Raw genomic sequence first — 11,775 nt, forward strand, 5'->3', positions numbered from 1 at the left:
GGGCCTCAGCATATTTTAAGTTATATTTGTTTTATACATTTTTTGATTAATTTTAGATATTTCTATTTTTCAGTCACCTCCTCCTTATCCTCGCTCTCCTCCCCATCCTTTACTTCATCCAGCTCTGCAAAGGACATGAGCTCACCTGGGATGCAAGCCCCAGTCACAGTCAACAGTTCATATGAGGTTGCAACACATTCTGACTCTCACAGCAGTGGGTTGGAAGCTGAGCTGGAGCACCTAAGGCAGGCCCTGGACAGTGGCCTAGATACAAAAGAAGCCAAAGAAAAATTCCTTCATGAAGTTGTTAAAATGAGAGTGAAGCAGGAAGAGAAGCTAAATGCTGCCTTGCAAGCCAAACGCAGCCTACATCAGGTAATGTCGCAGAATAGCTTTGTTATCACTGTCTGCAGATTCTCTTCCAGATAGAAACCATTAGGTAGTCTCACGGTTAAAAAAATGCCTTATTTTTCCCAAATAGCAACAGCCTTTACTGGAGAACTGTTGGTAAATTCATCTGGGAAACTGAAGTATGCAGGAACCATTCTTACATTTTTTTTAAGCTTGTCACCTGTTTTTCCTTTAGGGTCTAAGTCCATGGTTACCAAAATCAACATCTATTACTGAAAAAAAAATCTTCTATTCCAGCACAGTTTATTTTATTTTAACTTCACAGAACTAGAAACGTTCCTGTCCTTATGGAGGCTTTATTTGCAGTTTAAAAGATTTTTAAAAATCCTGATATTGCCCAGCTGCTGGAGGGAAGGTATCGTTGGGACAGAGACACTTGCAGAAGCTCTGGTGAAGAGTCTACAAGTCTTACTAAGCTTTCCACTGGCCTTGGTGTGTGCAGAGTGCCCGGTCCTGGGGAGCGGAGCGAAGGGCAGTGGCTCAGGGGTGGGATTTGTGTACCCCCGGTCCCAGAGAACGGCGGCTGAGAGCTGTCTTCAACTGAGCTGCCCTTCTTGTCATCTTGACCAAATTGCTTCGTTCCCTCATGTTTCAGTAAATTTGTTTAATTTTGTGTATTTAAAAGTACAGCTAAATATTTCTAAGTAGTGTGTATACTTAAAAGCTAATTGTCAAACATGTGAACTAAGTAAACAGCACAAGTTCAAAGTAAAATAGGAATCACAGGGGGTAGGTGATGAAGCAGCAGAATTGAGCACTGGGGCATTAAATCCAGCAACATGGCACAAGGAGAGGGAATGTGGTATCGCTGTTTCCAGTTTCCAGTTGGGCAGCTGTGGGTTTCCAGTTGCACGTCCAGAGAAAGTACATGTGTGCAGGCTTCCAGAGGCAGGGCTGAGCTAACAATGGCCTGGCTAGGAAGTGAGATTGTCAAAAGAGTGAATTTCCCATGACCCGACTGCAGTGTTACTTAACAGAAACATGCTGCCGTGAGGGTTTGTGTCTGACAGAGAGGAAATGCTGCTTCTGGAAAAAAAAAAAAAAGAGAAAAAAAAAAAGAACTTTAGTTTCTAATTTAACCATTTAGGAGACAGACCTTCAGTCAGCCATGTTTTTCAAAGCATAGTGTTGAACCTGTCTTTTCATGTCAACTTTTTAACAACTTTGGAGTTTCTTCCTTTGTCCCGTTAGTCTCCCTGTCATTATCACTCCCACTAATGGCTCCCCTGGGACGGGATTTCACGGCAGCAGTTCCTATTAAGAACCTGGACAGTGAGAGGCGGCCCTTTCCAGAGCAAAGCATGGTTTCGATTTAGCTTAAGGTTTTAGCCTGCAGTTTCCCAAATGTCACAGAGCAGCGCGCTGGCTGGCTGCCAGGAGACCTAGGACTGCACACAGCTTACCTACAGCAGAACAAATTTCCTTAGAAAGAATATATACGATTGGTGTTTTCTCATACTTGCCTTAAGTGTTCTTTTGGGGGGCTTCGTAAGATGGAGCTGCTTATTGATTTCTTCAGCAAGTGATAACCTGTCCTGTTCGGCTTTGCTGTGCACAAAGGGCATCCACAAATGGCATCTATCTGCACATGGTGCGTCTCCAGGTCAAGAAGCGCAGGCATTGCAGTTGGTTTGTTTGAAACCTCGAGCTAGTGTGCAGCAGCAGGTTGCTGGTAGCTGTCTCCAAATCCAGTTCATCTTTATTCAGTCACAGATGGTCACAGCTATTTTGCTTGACAAAGCAAAATGTGGATGCAGCACAGCTTTTTATTATCCAAGAATTCAGGGTATGTATCTTGGGCATAGGATCTCCTGTTGATTTACAGGAGAAAAGCTTGCGGAAAGTTTAGAGCGAGGTTTAGACATGAGCCGTGGTGTTAACCAACGGGAGGGAGGGCTTCAGTTTGGATCGCTTCTTTTGCGGTTCTGTGCCCTTGCACTGATGCTGTCCCTGCGCCTCCGTTCTCACAAGTTTACTGCTTGTGTCTTCTAGGAGCTGGAGTTCCTACGAGTGGCTAAGAAGGAGAAACTGAGAGAAGCAACAGAGGCGAAGCGCAACTTAAGGAAAGAGATTGAACGTCTGAGAGCTGAGAATGAGAAGAAAATGAAGGAAGCCAATGAGTCTCGGATACGGCTAAAGAGGGAACTGGAACAAGCCAGGCAGATCCGAGTTTGTGACAAGGGCTGTGAAGCAGGCAGGCTTCGGGCCAAGTACTCTGCCCAGGTAAGACCTGAACGCGGAAAGCTAACGGCACGTCAGCGTACGGCTTCGGCAGTTTTCAGGGGTAGTTCCAGTGTCTGTTTTTCCTTGTTTGCCAGCGGCCTCATTTTGTCTAATTTGATGAAGTCCAACTCCTCTCTATAGAATTTCTGTGCCCCCATTGTGTCAGTTTACAGCCCTAGTCCTAATTGCAGGGTTTACTAACATGCCTGCCCTTCGGCACCTGTGGCAGTTCCCCAGCTCTGCCCAGAACTTCGCACGTTTGTCAGATGAAAGTCACCATTTACAGGGAACTCAGACAAGTGCCAGACGTGATTTCTGTTCCACTAATACTCTGTTGGCCATGCCAGCGTATGGGGATCCATTTCAATACGATAAATAATAGACAGAGTCACTTCACCTGACCGTATTTTTCATAAAGGTCAAGCCAGACCTGCAGGAACTACTCAAGACAGGAGAAGGAGGCAGGGCCCATCAGTAAGCAAGCTGCAGTGCCGGGCCGGAGTGCTGTCAGGGCTGTACTGCCCCAAAACAGCAAGTGTCAGGTCTAGGAAACCTTCCAGTGTGAGCCCAGTGACAAAGTTCTAGGAATGCAGGAACATGTCAGTACATGCGACATGGTGCTTTAGGCTTTCAAACTAAAAATCCCTCCCCACCCTCTCTGCATCAGGTTCTCATGTAAGATTTTTAAGCTTATTTAAACTAACCAAAGCCAAGCGACCCCAGAGCTCAGGCTGTGTGTCCTTAAGCTGCCTTGCTGTGCCCTGGCGTTGCAGGGCACGCGGGTGCAAGGCATCCACTGCTCCAAGCCCCTGAAATGACCCAGCGTAACAGGCTGAGTCGAGAGCAGGATGGCAGCCTCCTGGATTTCCGTGAGAAACAGCCCTGAGGAGCAATCCATCGCATGCCCTGCCTTCCCCTTCCTCCAATAAAACGGTCCCAGCTGCCCAGTAATGCATTTCCTATAAAAAGGGCACAGTCCCATGCCCATTGTTAACCCCTGAAACCAGACCTCCTCTGTGGAGGGGGGCTCCTAAGCAGCCCTTCTCCTTCCCTTGCTGTATCTGCCTCCCCTGTAGGCTTGCTCTGACCTGCTCCCACCTAAATAGCCCTCTGCCAGACCACTGGTTCCCCATCACTGGTTCCCGAACTGAAAGCTTGGCTGAGAAATGCTTAAGTAAAAGGCATGGGCCAGAAGGAGTTAGCAACAGAAGGTCTCTGAAAAATGGGGCTTGCTTGCTTAAATTTAAACTCCTGCAGGCAGAGATGTGTGCCACTGAGATGCAAATGCCACAGAGGTATCGTGCATTTGCAAGGGGATTAACTTGCCTGGTGTAACTACCTGAATTAATGTTGAAGGGAATTCTTGCAGCCCGCACTCACTACAGCAGCTGCTCTGCCACGCGTGCTGGTACGTACACGTGCGTTAGGAGCTGCTACGCCTAGAGCATAAGCTGCAAATACTTGATGTGGTTACTTTAAGGAAGGAGGAAAAAGGAAAAGAAAAAGCAATAGAAATCAGAAATCCTTTTAACCCCAGGCTCTCAATAACGGGAAGGGGAGTGGTCCGCTTGTTACCACTATGAGACATGGCTAACCAGGAGACCAGAAGCAGGAAATGATGTGGGCTTCCTCTCTAGCATCACAGGATGTCTCACTGATAAGAGGTGTCCAGACTAAACATAACCAGAGTGAGAGCTGCTCTACGGGGCGTTACCTGCAGTTGACTTCTACTTTAGCCAAAAAAAACCACAACCAACCAACAACCAACCAAAAAAAAAACAGGGCAACAAGTGCAGATAAATGTGGACTCCATATACACCGAATAGAGCTTTACAACCCTGCAGGTTGCTGCATGAAAGGGGCATGAAATAGGCATGGAAGTTGTGACAGTGGGGATGTTCAGTCCCCTACTACATTCCCTTCCTTGGGCGGGAGTAAATGCTAAAAGTAAAGTAAAAGGCTAAAACCAGAATTCCAGGAGCTGACTGTGCGGCGGTTTTGGCTTTCCTAAGGACCAGGGATATTTGCAACATTGCCTGCAGCGTCCTGTTGGATGTCTGTCACTGGCTGTCCTAGCACCAGAGTGCAGTGCAGGCAGGAGAGATAAAGCAGTGCTGTGCTTGAGCAAAATATTACAGAGCACCTAATGTTTCAGGGTCTGGAATAAACAGGCATTGAGCAGCTTCCTCAGAGAGTTCTGCACGGCTCTTCATAGAAAAATACTGTAGGTAACTAACTGCAAAGACTGAATTTTACAAGACGTCAATATGATTTCCAAAGTTATGTTAGATGTTTTAAAATAAGGCTTTGTACATCTTTTTATCTTAACTCTACTTTGGCAAATACATACAGGAAGTTTGTCACGTACTTGTATTGTGCTCGTCACTTGTTGGTACTTTTGAGGAAACCACAATTCTTCAGACAGGCTTAGTCTGGGAGACAGCATCAGGCATACGAGGAAATAAGGCAATAAATTGAGGTTTGTACAGCTCTTTGTGCAAGCTGAACCTGTTAGCTGGTGACTTGTAATTGAGCAGTGCTGTGGGTTAGGCCTCGCGCTCATTTCATCTTGGCACTAAGACCCAAATAGGGATGGGGGGGTAGGGAAGTCTTCATTTTATCCCAAAACATGAGAGTTTTCCTTTCTTTTGTTAAATGGCAGTTTCTGGTAACTGCTCATCTTACCCGTTGGTGGCCTGAAATTGTGTAGTTCAAAAAGGTGCCATTTTTTTCTTTGTGTTTATTCATTCCTCAGTACTGGGGCTTTTCTCTGCCTTTGTTATCAGTAAGCGACAAACGGGAAGCTTGCCTTCTGAGGCCTGTGGGGAGGCTGAAGGCGTCTGCGTGTCCTGTTGTGAGCTGGAACAGGGCTGAGAGAGCTCACCAAGCGACCCCATCTAAGGGTATTGGGAACAGGGAGTTCTTTGAGGCCTTGTCTGTGCAAAGTTACTGCACGCTGGGATGTGTTCCACCCCATGCCTACCCTAAAAGTCCAGCTTTGTACGGCTGAATTGAAACAGTGCGAATTTTAGTCAAAATCAGTAAGGCGCCCGGGGCCGTCTTGCCTCCTTGCAGTCCCTCACAGGTGCTGTGGGAGATGGGAGGGGTCCTGGTCGTGGGAGGACATTACACTTGTTTTTGTTGGACATTACATGGCTGATGCAAGGGTCTTTTACACAGGCAACCAAGAATGGTTTTGGTCACTTGTATTAATAACCATTGTAAAATAGCTGAAAGTAAGTCACTGCCAGGGCAAATTTAGCTTCTACTTTACTTTGCTGAATTGGTGTCCGATAAAGAAATAAGAGTAATGGTTGAAGAGATATATCGATTAGAGTTTTAGGAAACCAAGGTACTCTTAAATATGTTTTCATTTTAAACCCCTCTCGTTCCTTTCTGGAGTTAGCCACCAGAAATATTTAAGAATTTCTAAGGTAAACGGTTCATGTAATGCACGTGGCTAATTGTACAGTCTTGCATGGAAAAAACGTGGGGAAAGAGAACTCCCTCCTCACCTCAGTGTTGATAGTCTTCTGTCCGGCAGGCACTACAAGGCTTTATTACTCTTCTGGCTTTGTGTTAAGTACTAGTCTGTGTTTAAGTCTACAAAATCACAACGGAACTGAAATACTAAAGGCATTTATTATGTTTCTGCGTATGCTTTTCTCTAGATTGAGGACCTACAGGTTAAGCTTCAGCATGCAGAGGCTGACAGGGAGCAGCTCCGAGCTGACCTGATGCATGAGAGGGAGGCTCGAGAACACTTGGAAAAAGTAGTCAAGGAACTTCAGGAACAGCTGTGGCCTAAATCAAGCAGTCAACCCACCAGTGAAAACACAACGAGCAACATCGAGAACTAACTAGACAGCGCATCGTCTAATTCCTCTACAGAATGACATATATGCACAGTAAGGGAGGATGTGTGGGTACGTGTGTAAGTGCATGTGTGAGTAGTTGTGTCTTAGCACACAGAGCTATGAATATGGATTCTTATTAGTTGGAAGGCAAACGTTACTCTTTATAACAGAAGCACTGAATTACGCCTCTTTTTTTTTCCAATCCATATAGCACAACATCTTACTGTGCCTATAAAACACAAAGTGTTTATAAACAAAATACTTTTAAGTCCACAGCAAATTTTCTACTGGCAAACTCCAAGCAAGCAGCATCGTCCAACTAAAATCAGAGTGAAAGGCAAGCATGGCAGTGTTTTTATGTTGCCCTTCTGCCTGTTGGAACATTTTGGAATTTAAAAACAAACTTTTGTTATAAGCTATTTAAAATAATTCATTACACAGACTTGGTATTAAAAATTAACAAGATTTTTTATAATGAACCTTTGAAAGCAAAACAAAAAACCTTCGATGCACAATTTTTAATGACTTGTTAAAGGCTTTGGGATTCTTCATGTAGAAGCCCTCTGGTGATGATGCCATTTCATTAGCAGTTTTCCAGCCATCTAGGAAGCCATCACAGTTTTAATCCTGTCCTGTGCTTGTATGAGAATTTCAGAGTGCTTTTCCAAGTTGATTTTTTTTCCTTAGAAACAATTACCTTCATTTCCTGTCCTGAACACAAGAAGAAAGGAAGATGCAGGATTGTAAGGGTTGGGGGGAGGGCGGGAAGAGAAGATGTACGCTTTAGAATTACAAACCCAGCCTTACAGACTTCAGTGTTTGCAAATCATGCCATATTTTCTAAAGACATCTTCATTAATCGATGTGTTCAAAGACTCACTTCATCCAAGAGCCACTTCAGCTTTAGGAAAAGAAAGAATGAAATAAAGGAAGGAAATGGATGATCTGTTAAGTCGGTTGAGAAATAAAGCAGAAGACACGTGTTTCGAAGTCATTCTGAAATCTTTACTTCAGCTTTCAGTTTTCTGGAAAACTCATCTTTGTTGCACCATCTTACCATAAAATTCAGTATTTACCTGCTTTTATTCTGAACTGTTTGTCAGGATTTCTGTGCCCAAGGAGAGTGCAACATCGCATTATTGGATACTACAGAAAAGAGAAACAACATTTTTGCTGCTGTGAATAAGCCTACATCTTTTTTAAAAGAAAAACTTTTGTTTTTAAAAAAAGAAATTACTTTAATTTTGGGATCCAAGCCGCAGCCCCGGAATAAAAATGCAGCATGCCATCACTTTGTCTTATTATTATTGTTGTTGTTGTTGTTGTTAATATTTTTTTTAAACTGCACTTTGTCAGAATCTTACTCTGCATTTTATTCCATATTTTGAAAGTTTACAAGTTAAGCATTCTAGATTCTACCCTGCAGATGTTAACATCATCCACACGATTTTCCACCACGTGACACCTTGCGCCATCATTTACATTTATGCAAAGCGCGTGCTCGGTGGGTACGGAATGCCACCAAATACAAAGTCACCAGACCAGCGCACTACTGGTTGCGTTTTAAACCTGTTTTGCATGGCTGTGTAACAGGAGTTGGGAAGCAGCAGAGATGCTCCCAGAAGTGCTTATCAAATAAAGTTGGTGCTTTACTGAACAAGAGAAAAGTTATTTTCACCCACAAACACTCACCTCTTACATACTCGAGCTTATCAGCATAAAGTGAAAATTTGATCTGGGGCTGCAGATGTGCCTTCCAGCTCATTTTTCCTCTCAGCATCTTATATAGGCAATGCTGACACTTTTTTTTTTTTTTTTAACCTTAAAGAATAAAAAGAAAAAAAAATATAAAACCCTATGCATCATCATACCCAGAAGTTATTCTAAACAAAGAAATGTATTTCCAGTAATCTTTATTTGCTTTTGGACATTAATACAAACTATGTAAGCTTAAAAATTATTTCCCAGTAGACAGAAAGCGGCTTCCAATCCTAAAATTATAGTATTTACTTACAGTACATTAGTTTTGTTTTTTTTTTTTAAACAAGAGCTGTTTGCTTGAAACCATTATAATAACCATTATAATAACTGTGAGCATTAACAAAGAAGTTCATATATATGTTTTAGGTACAAAAAGACGAAATACGAAACGCGTAGGATTACTGGGACAATGTAGAACTGTCGGGAGCAAGAAACAGTTACACCAAGTAAATTATGTGAACCTGTCCGTTTGTACAGGGCTTGCCCTGTGTGTTTGGGATGCTGGAGACTGAGGCTAGATGCAGATCTCCTCCTCTAAAGTGCAATGCAAAAGGATTTTTGATTATGCTTAGGCAGTGTTGTTTTTTTTTAATGTGGGATTTTTTTTTTCTTTTTTTGGTTCTTTGTATGTTTTTTTTTCTGCGATTATTAAATCATATGCATGGAATTAAAATCTCTGCCATACGTATATTCATTAATGGGCATTATTACTGTCTTATGTAAAGGGTTTATTTTGTTATGCAGTATGCATAAAAAATGTTCTCAGCCTTATGATTTCCAGATTTGTATTATTCACTTATTTCTTCAAGGGAAACTAAACAATTTTAGCTTTAGTTGATCATTGTGCATTTCAAGTTTCCTATTTGCTATGTTTTACTGCCACATTAAGAAATTACACATAGAACAAATCTATTCCCACACCCACCGTCAGCTTCCTTGAAACTGTCTTTTTTAATGGTGTTCATTTTTTCCCCCAACCTTTGATTGCATCTCTCCCCTTACAACTCAACAAAAAATGGCAGCACGTCCAGCTCCATTTGTTGTTGTGTTTTTTTTAACAGACGCGACCCCCTTACCTGTGGCACAACATAGGTGTTCTTTCACGTGGCTGAGGGAGCGTACTCACTCGCTGTCTCAGTCGCTTCTGTGCATATGATGCTTTTATCCTCCAAAATGAATTCTGCATTTTTTTTTTTCAATAGGAAAAAAATTGCTAAGACTATTTACTGTTCTTTAACTGTCAAACAACCACCACCACCTCTGTGTCACCCATAAATGGGGTGAGACATTTCAGGAAAGATTTTTCCAAAATGAAGTTACTTATTGTTATAAAAAAACATTTTCTTCTTTTGCCATGCATTGTGATAATTCTGCTAAGTACAACATATGAGTGGAAACATCCTAGTAAAACATGTCTCTATAGATTAAGGTTTAATAATCAGTGTGATTAGAAAAGGTGCAAGAAAACTGGTAAAAACCTTCTACACCAGCAGTGAATTGACAGGAGTTTCACAGGATAGGAATCTGTCTTAAATCATTTTGTGACCTTCCTAAGTATATGTTAACAACAAACTCTTAATTATTTCTGCAGAATATATAATTTATTTTTAATTCAGAATTTCTGTGCATGTAATTTATTTTAAAATAATTTTCTCAGCATAAAGCCATAGAGACACTAATTCTAGAAAATGTCTGTCAGAAAGGTGGGAATCTTTAGAGGAAAAATTCTGTGAAGGTGCTTGAGGTGAGGGAGTTCTGTGTGTAATTTCTGTGCCTGCTACACTTCAGTAAAACACTTGTTAGCCCTTTCAGATGGAATTGCTCTTCTTTCGACTTACTGTTGAGTCCCTGCTGCATTCCAGTTGCACTCCAACCCGTGAGTGTAGGAATTGTAAAGTCATATCTTCTCATTTCATTTGCTCTTTAGTTTCCTTTAAGAAGTTAAAAGGGAGAAGAGGTGTTTCATACAGGCTGTTGACTCTCCCTGTACTTAAAAAATATATTACTTGTATATTCAGTTTAATTACTCATTGTTTCTATTACTGAAAGAAGACTTAACGAAGGGAAAAAAACCAACAGCAATAACATTCATATCTATGGAGCAGCTAACTAGTATAACATAATATTCTGCTTTTCAAACAGAACTAGCCAATGTAAAAAAAAAAGTTAACAGTAAATTCAACATGTAAATACTTTTTTTCATTTTACACTGTTGTATTATAAGTGTATATGGTGTTTACTTTTTCAAAACTCTTTCTTACCTGGTAGTTGTCTTGTTTTATGAGTTGTGTTTTTAACTAAGACGAATCTTTGCTGTCTGTTAGGAAAAACAAAACAAAACAAAAAATCTTTTTGCAAGTTTTAAATGTGGGTTAACCTTTCTCCATCATTTGCATTTTATTTGTCCATATTTTCACTGTAAAGTATTTTATTACCAAAAGGTTGATTTTTCTTTCCATTCTGCCCTCTCATCAGTCCAGGTGTTTTAGAGAGAAGTTTCTGTTGGTTTGTTTTTTGTTGTTTTTCTTTTTGTTGTTCATTTTTTAATCAAAAGAAATCACAGAAATGACATTTTTTCAATTGAAGAAAAATAAATCTTTACATTTATAATAGCCAATAGCATTTCAGCACATTTTTGTTATCCTGGTCTCTCCTATGCTGCTGCTAATGACAATATTATGACTTACTCTACTATTCTAGAACTATTTTTATGTAAGTAATGTATGCTTTCTTGTTTATAAATGCCTGATTTAAAAAAATAAGAAAAAAGCTTGGCATATTTATCTATTTCGCTGTGTACCTTGATAGTCCTTTTCCACTCCCTTTTCCACATCCCCTCCCCTTGAAGCAGATAATATTGTAAAATAAAGGACTTTATGAGATTATGTATGAAAATAGCTATGCTTATATACCACAGTGACTGAATGTACAGTGTATAGACGCATTACCTAAAATAAAATTGTTTGTCCAGAAAAAAATAAATAGATATGCTATGGTTTTTGAGTTTTCTATGCTTGCAGCTGTGCCCTAATTGTTCAGGACAAGCAAATGCCAGAGACCTCACAGGTATATGAAAAGGTGCTAGGTGCCTCTGTTTGAAAAGTCAAGACTTCTCAAAGTATTTGAATTTAAACACCGCAAGCTAACAGAAACTCTGCTCTGCATGTGCACACAGGTAGCTAATTTGTAGTCATTTCCCTTGAGTTAATTTCCCAGGTGACATGAGTGTATTTACCTAAAGCACCAACAGAGGAAATAGCGCTAATACCAAACCCTGCCTTGCTTCGGTGCTGGGAAGCTGCCAGTGCCAGCTGCACGTTCTTCCAAGGATGGCTTAAACCCCGCAGAGGAAAAAAGGTGCTCGGCATCCGCAATGCCATCGGCGATGGCAGCTGACCACAAGGCCGGGGGTGGTGGACTCTGGACACTGGAACCTCCTCGAGACCTCTAAGGCTGGGTGCTCGGCTCTGCCAGCTGCAGCCTGGTGGTGACGGAGGCGTGGAAGCGCTCGGGGCTGAGCCGC

General features: G+C 41.6%; 1 protein-coding gene across 3 annotated transcripts in view; it reads left to right on the forward strand.

The window, feature by feature from the left end:
• The window catches only part of SKI (SKI proto-oncogene), a 135,847-nt gene extending 124,613 nt beyond the window's left edge, over window positions 1-11,234 (forward strand). For all 3 annotated transcript variants that reach the window (XM_080564451.1, XM_080564450.1, XM_080564449.1), the window contains 3 exons: window positions 74-375; window positions 2,404-2,634; window positions 6,306-11,234. In XM_080564451.1, coding sequence (XP_080420577.1) covers window positions 74-375; window positions 2,404-2,634; window positions 6,306-6,494 — 722 coding nt within the window. In that variant the 3' untranslated portion in view covers window positions 6,495-11,234. The remainder of the gene's footprint in view (window positions 1-73; window positions 376-2,403; window positions 2,635-6,305) is intronic.
• The last annotated feature ends 541 nt before the right edge of the window (window positions 11,235-11,775 follow it).

This window comes from Anser brachyrhynchus, assembly GCF_964034855.1.
Source record: "Anser brachyrhynchus genome assembly, chromosome: 21".
NCBI lineage: Eukaryota > Metazoa > Chordata > Aves > Anseriformes > Anatidae > Anser > Anser brachyrhynchus.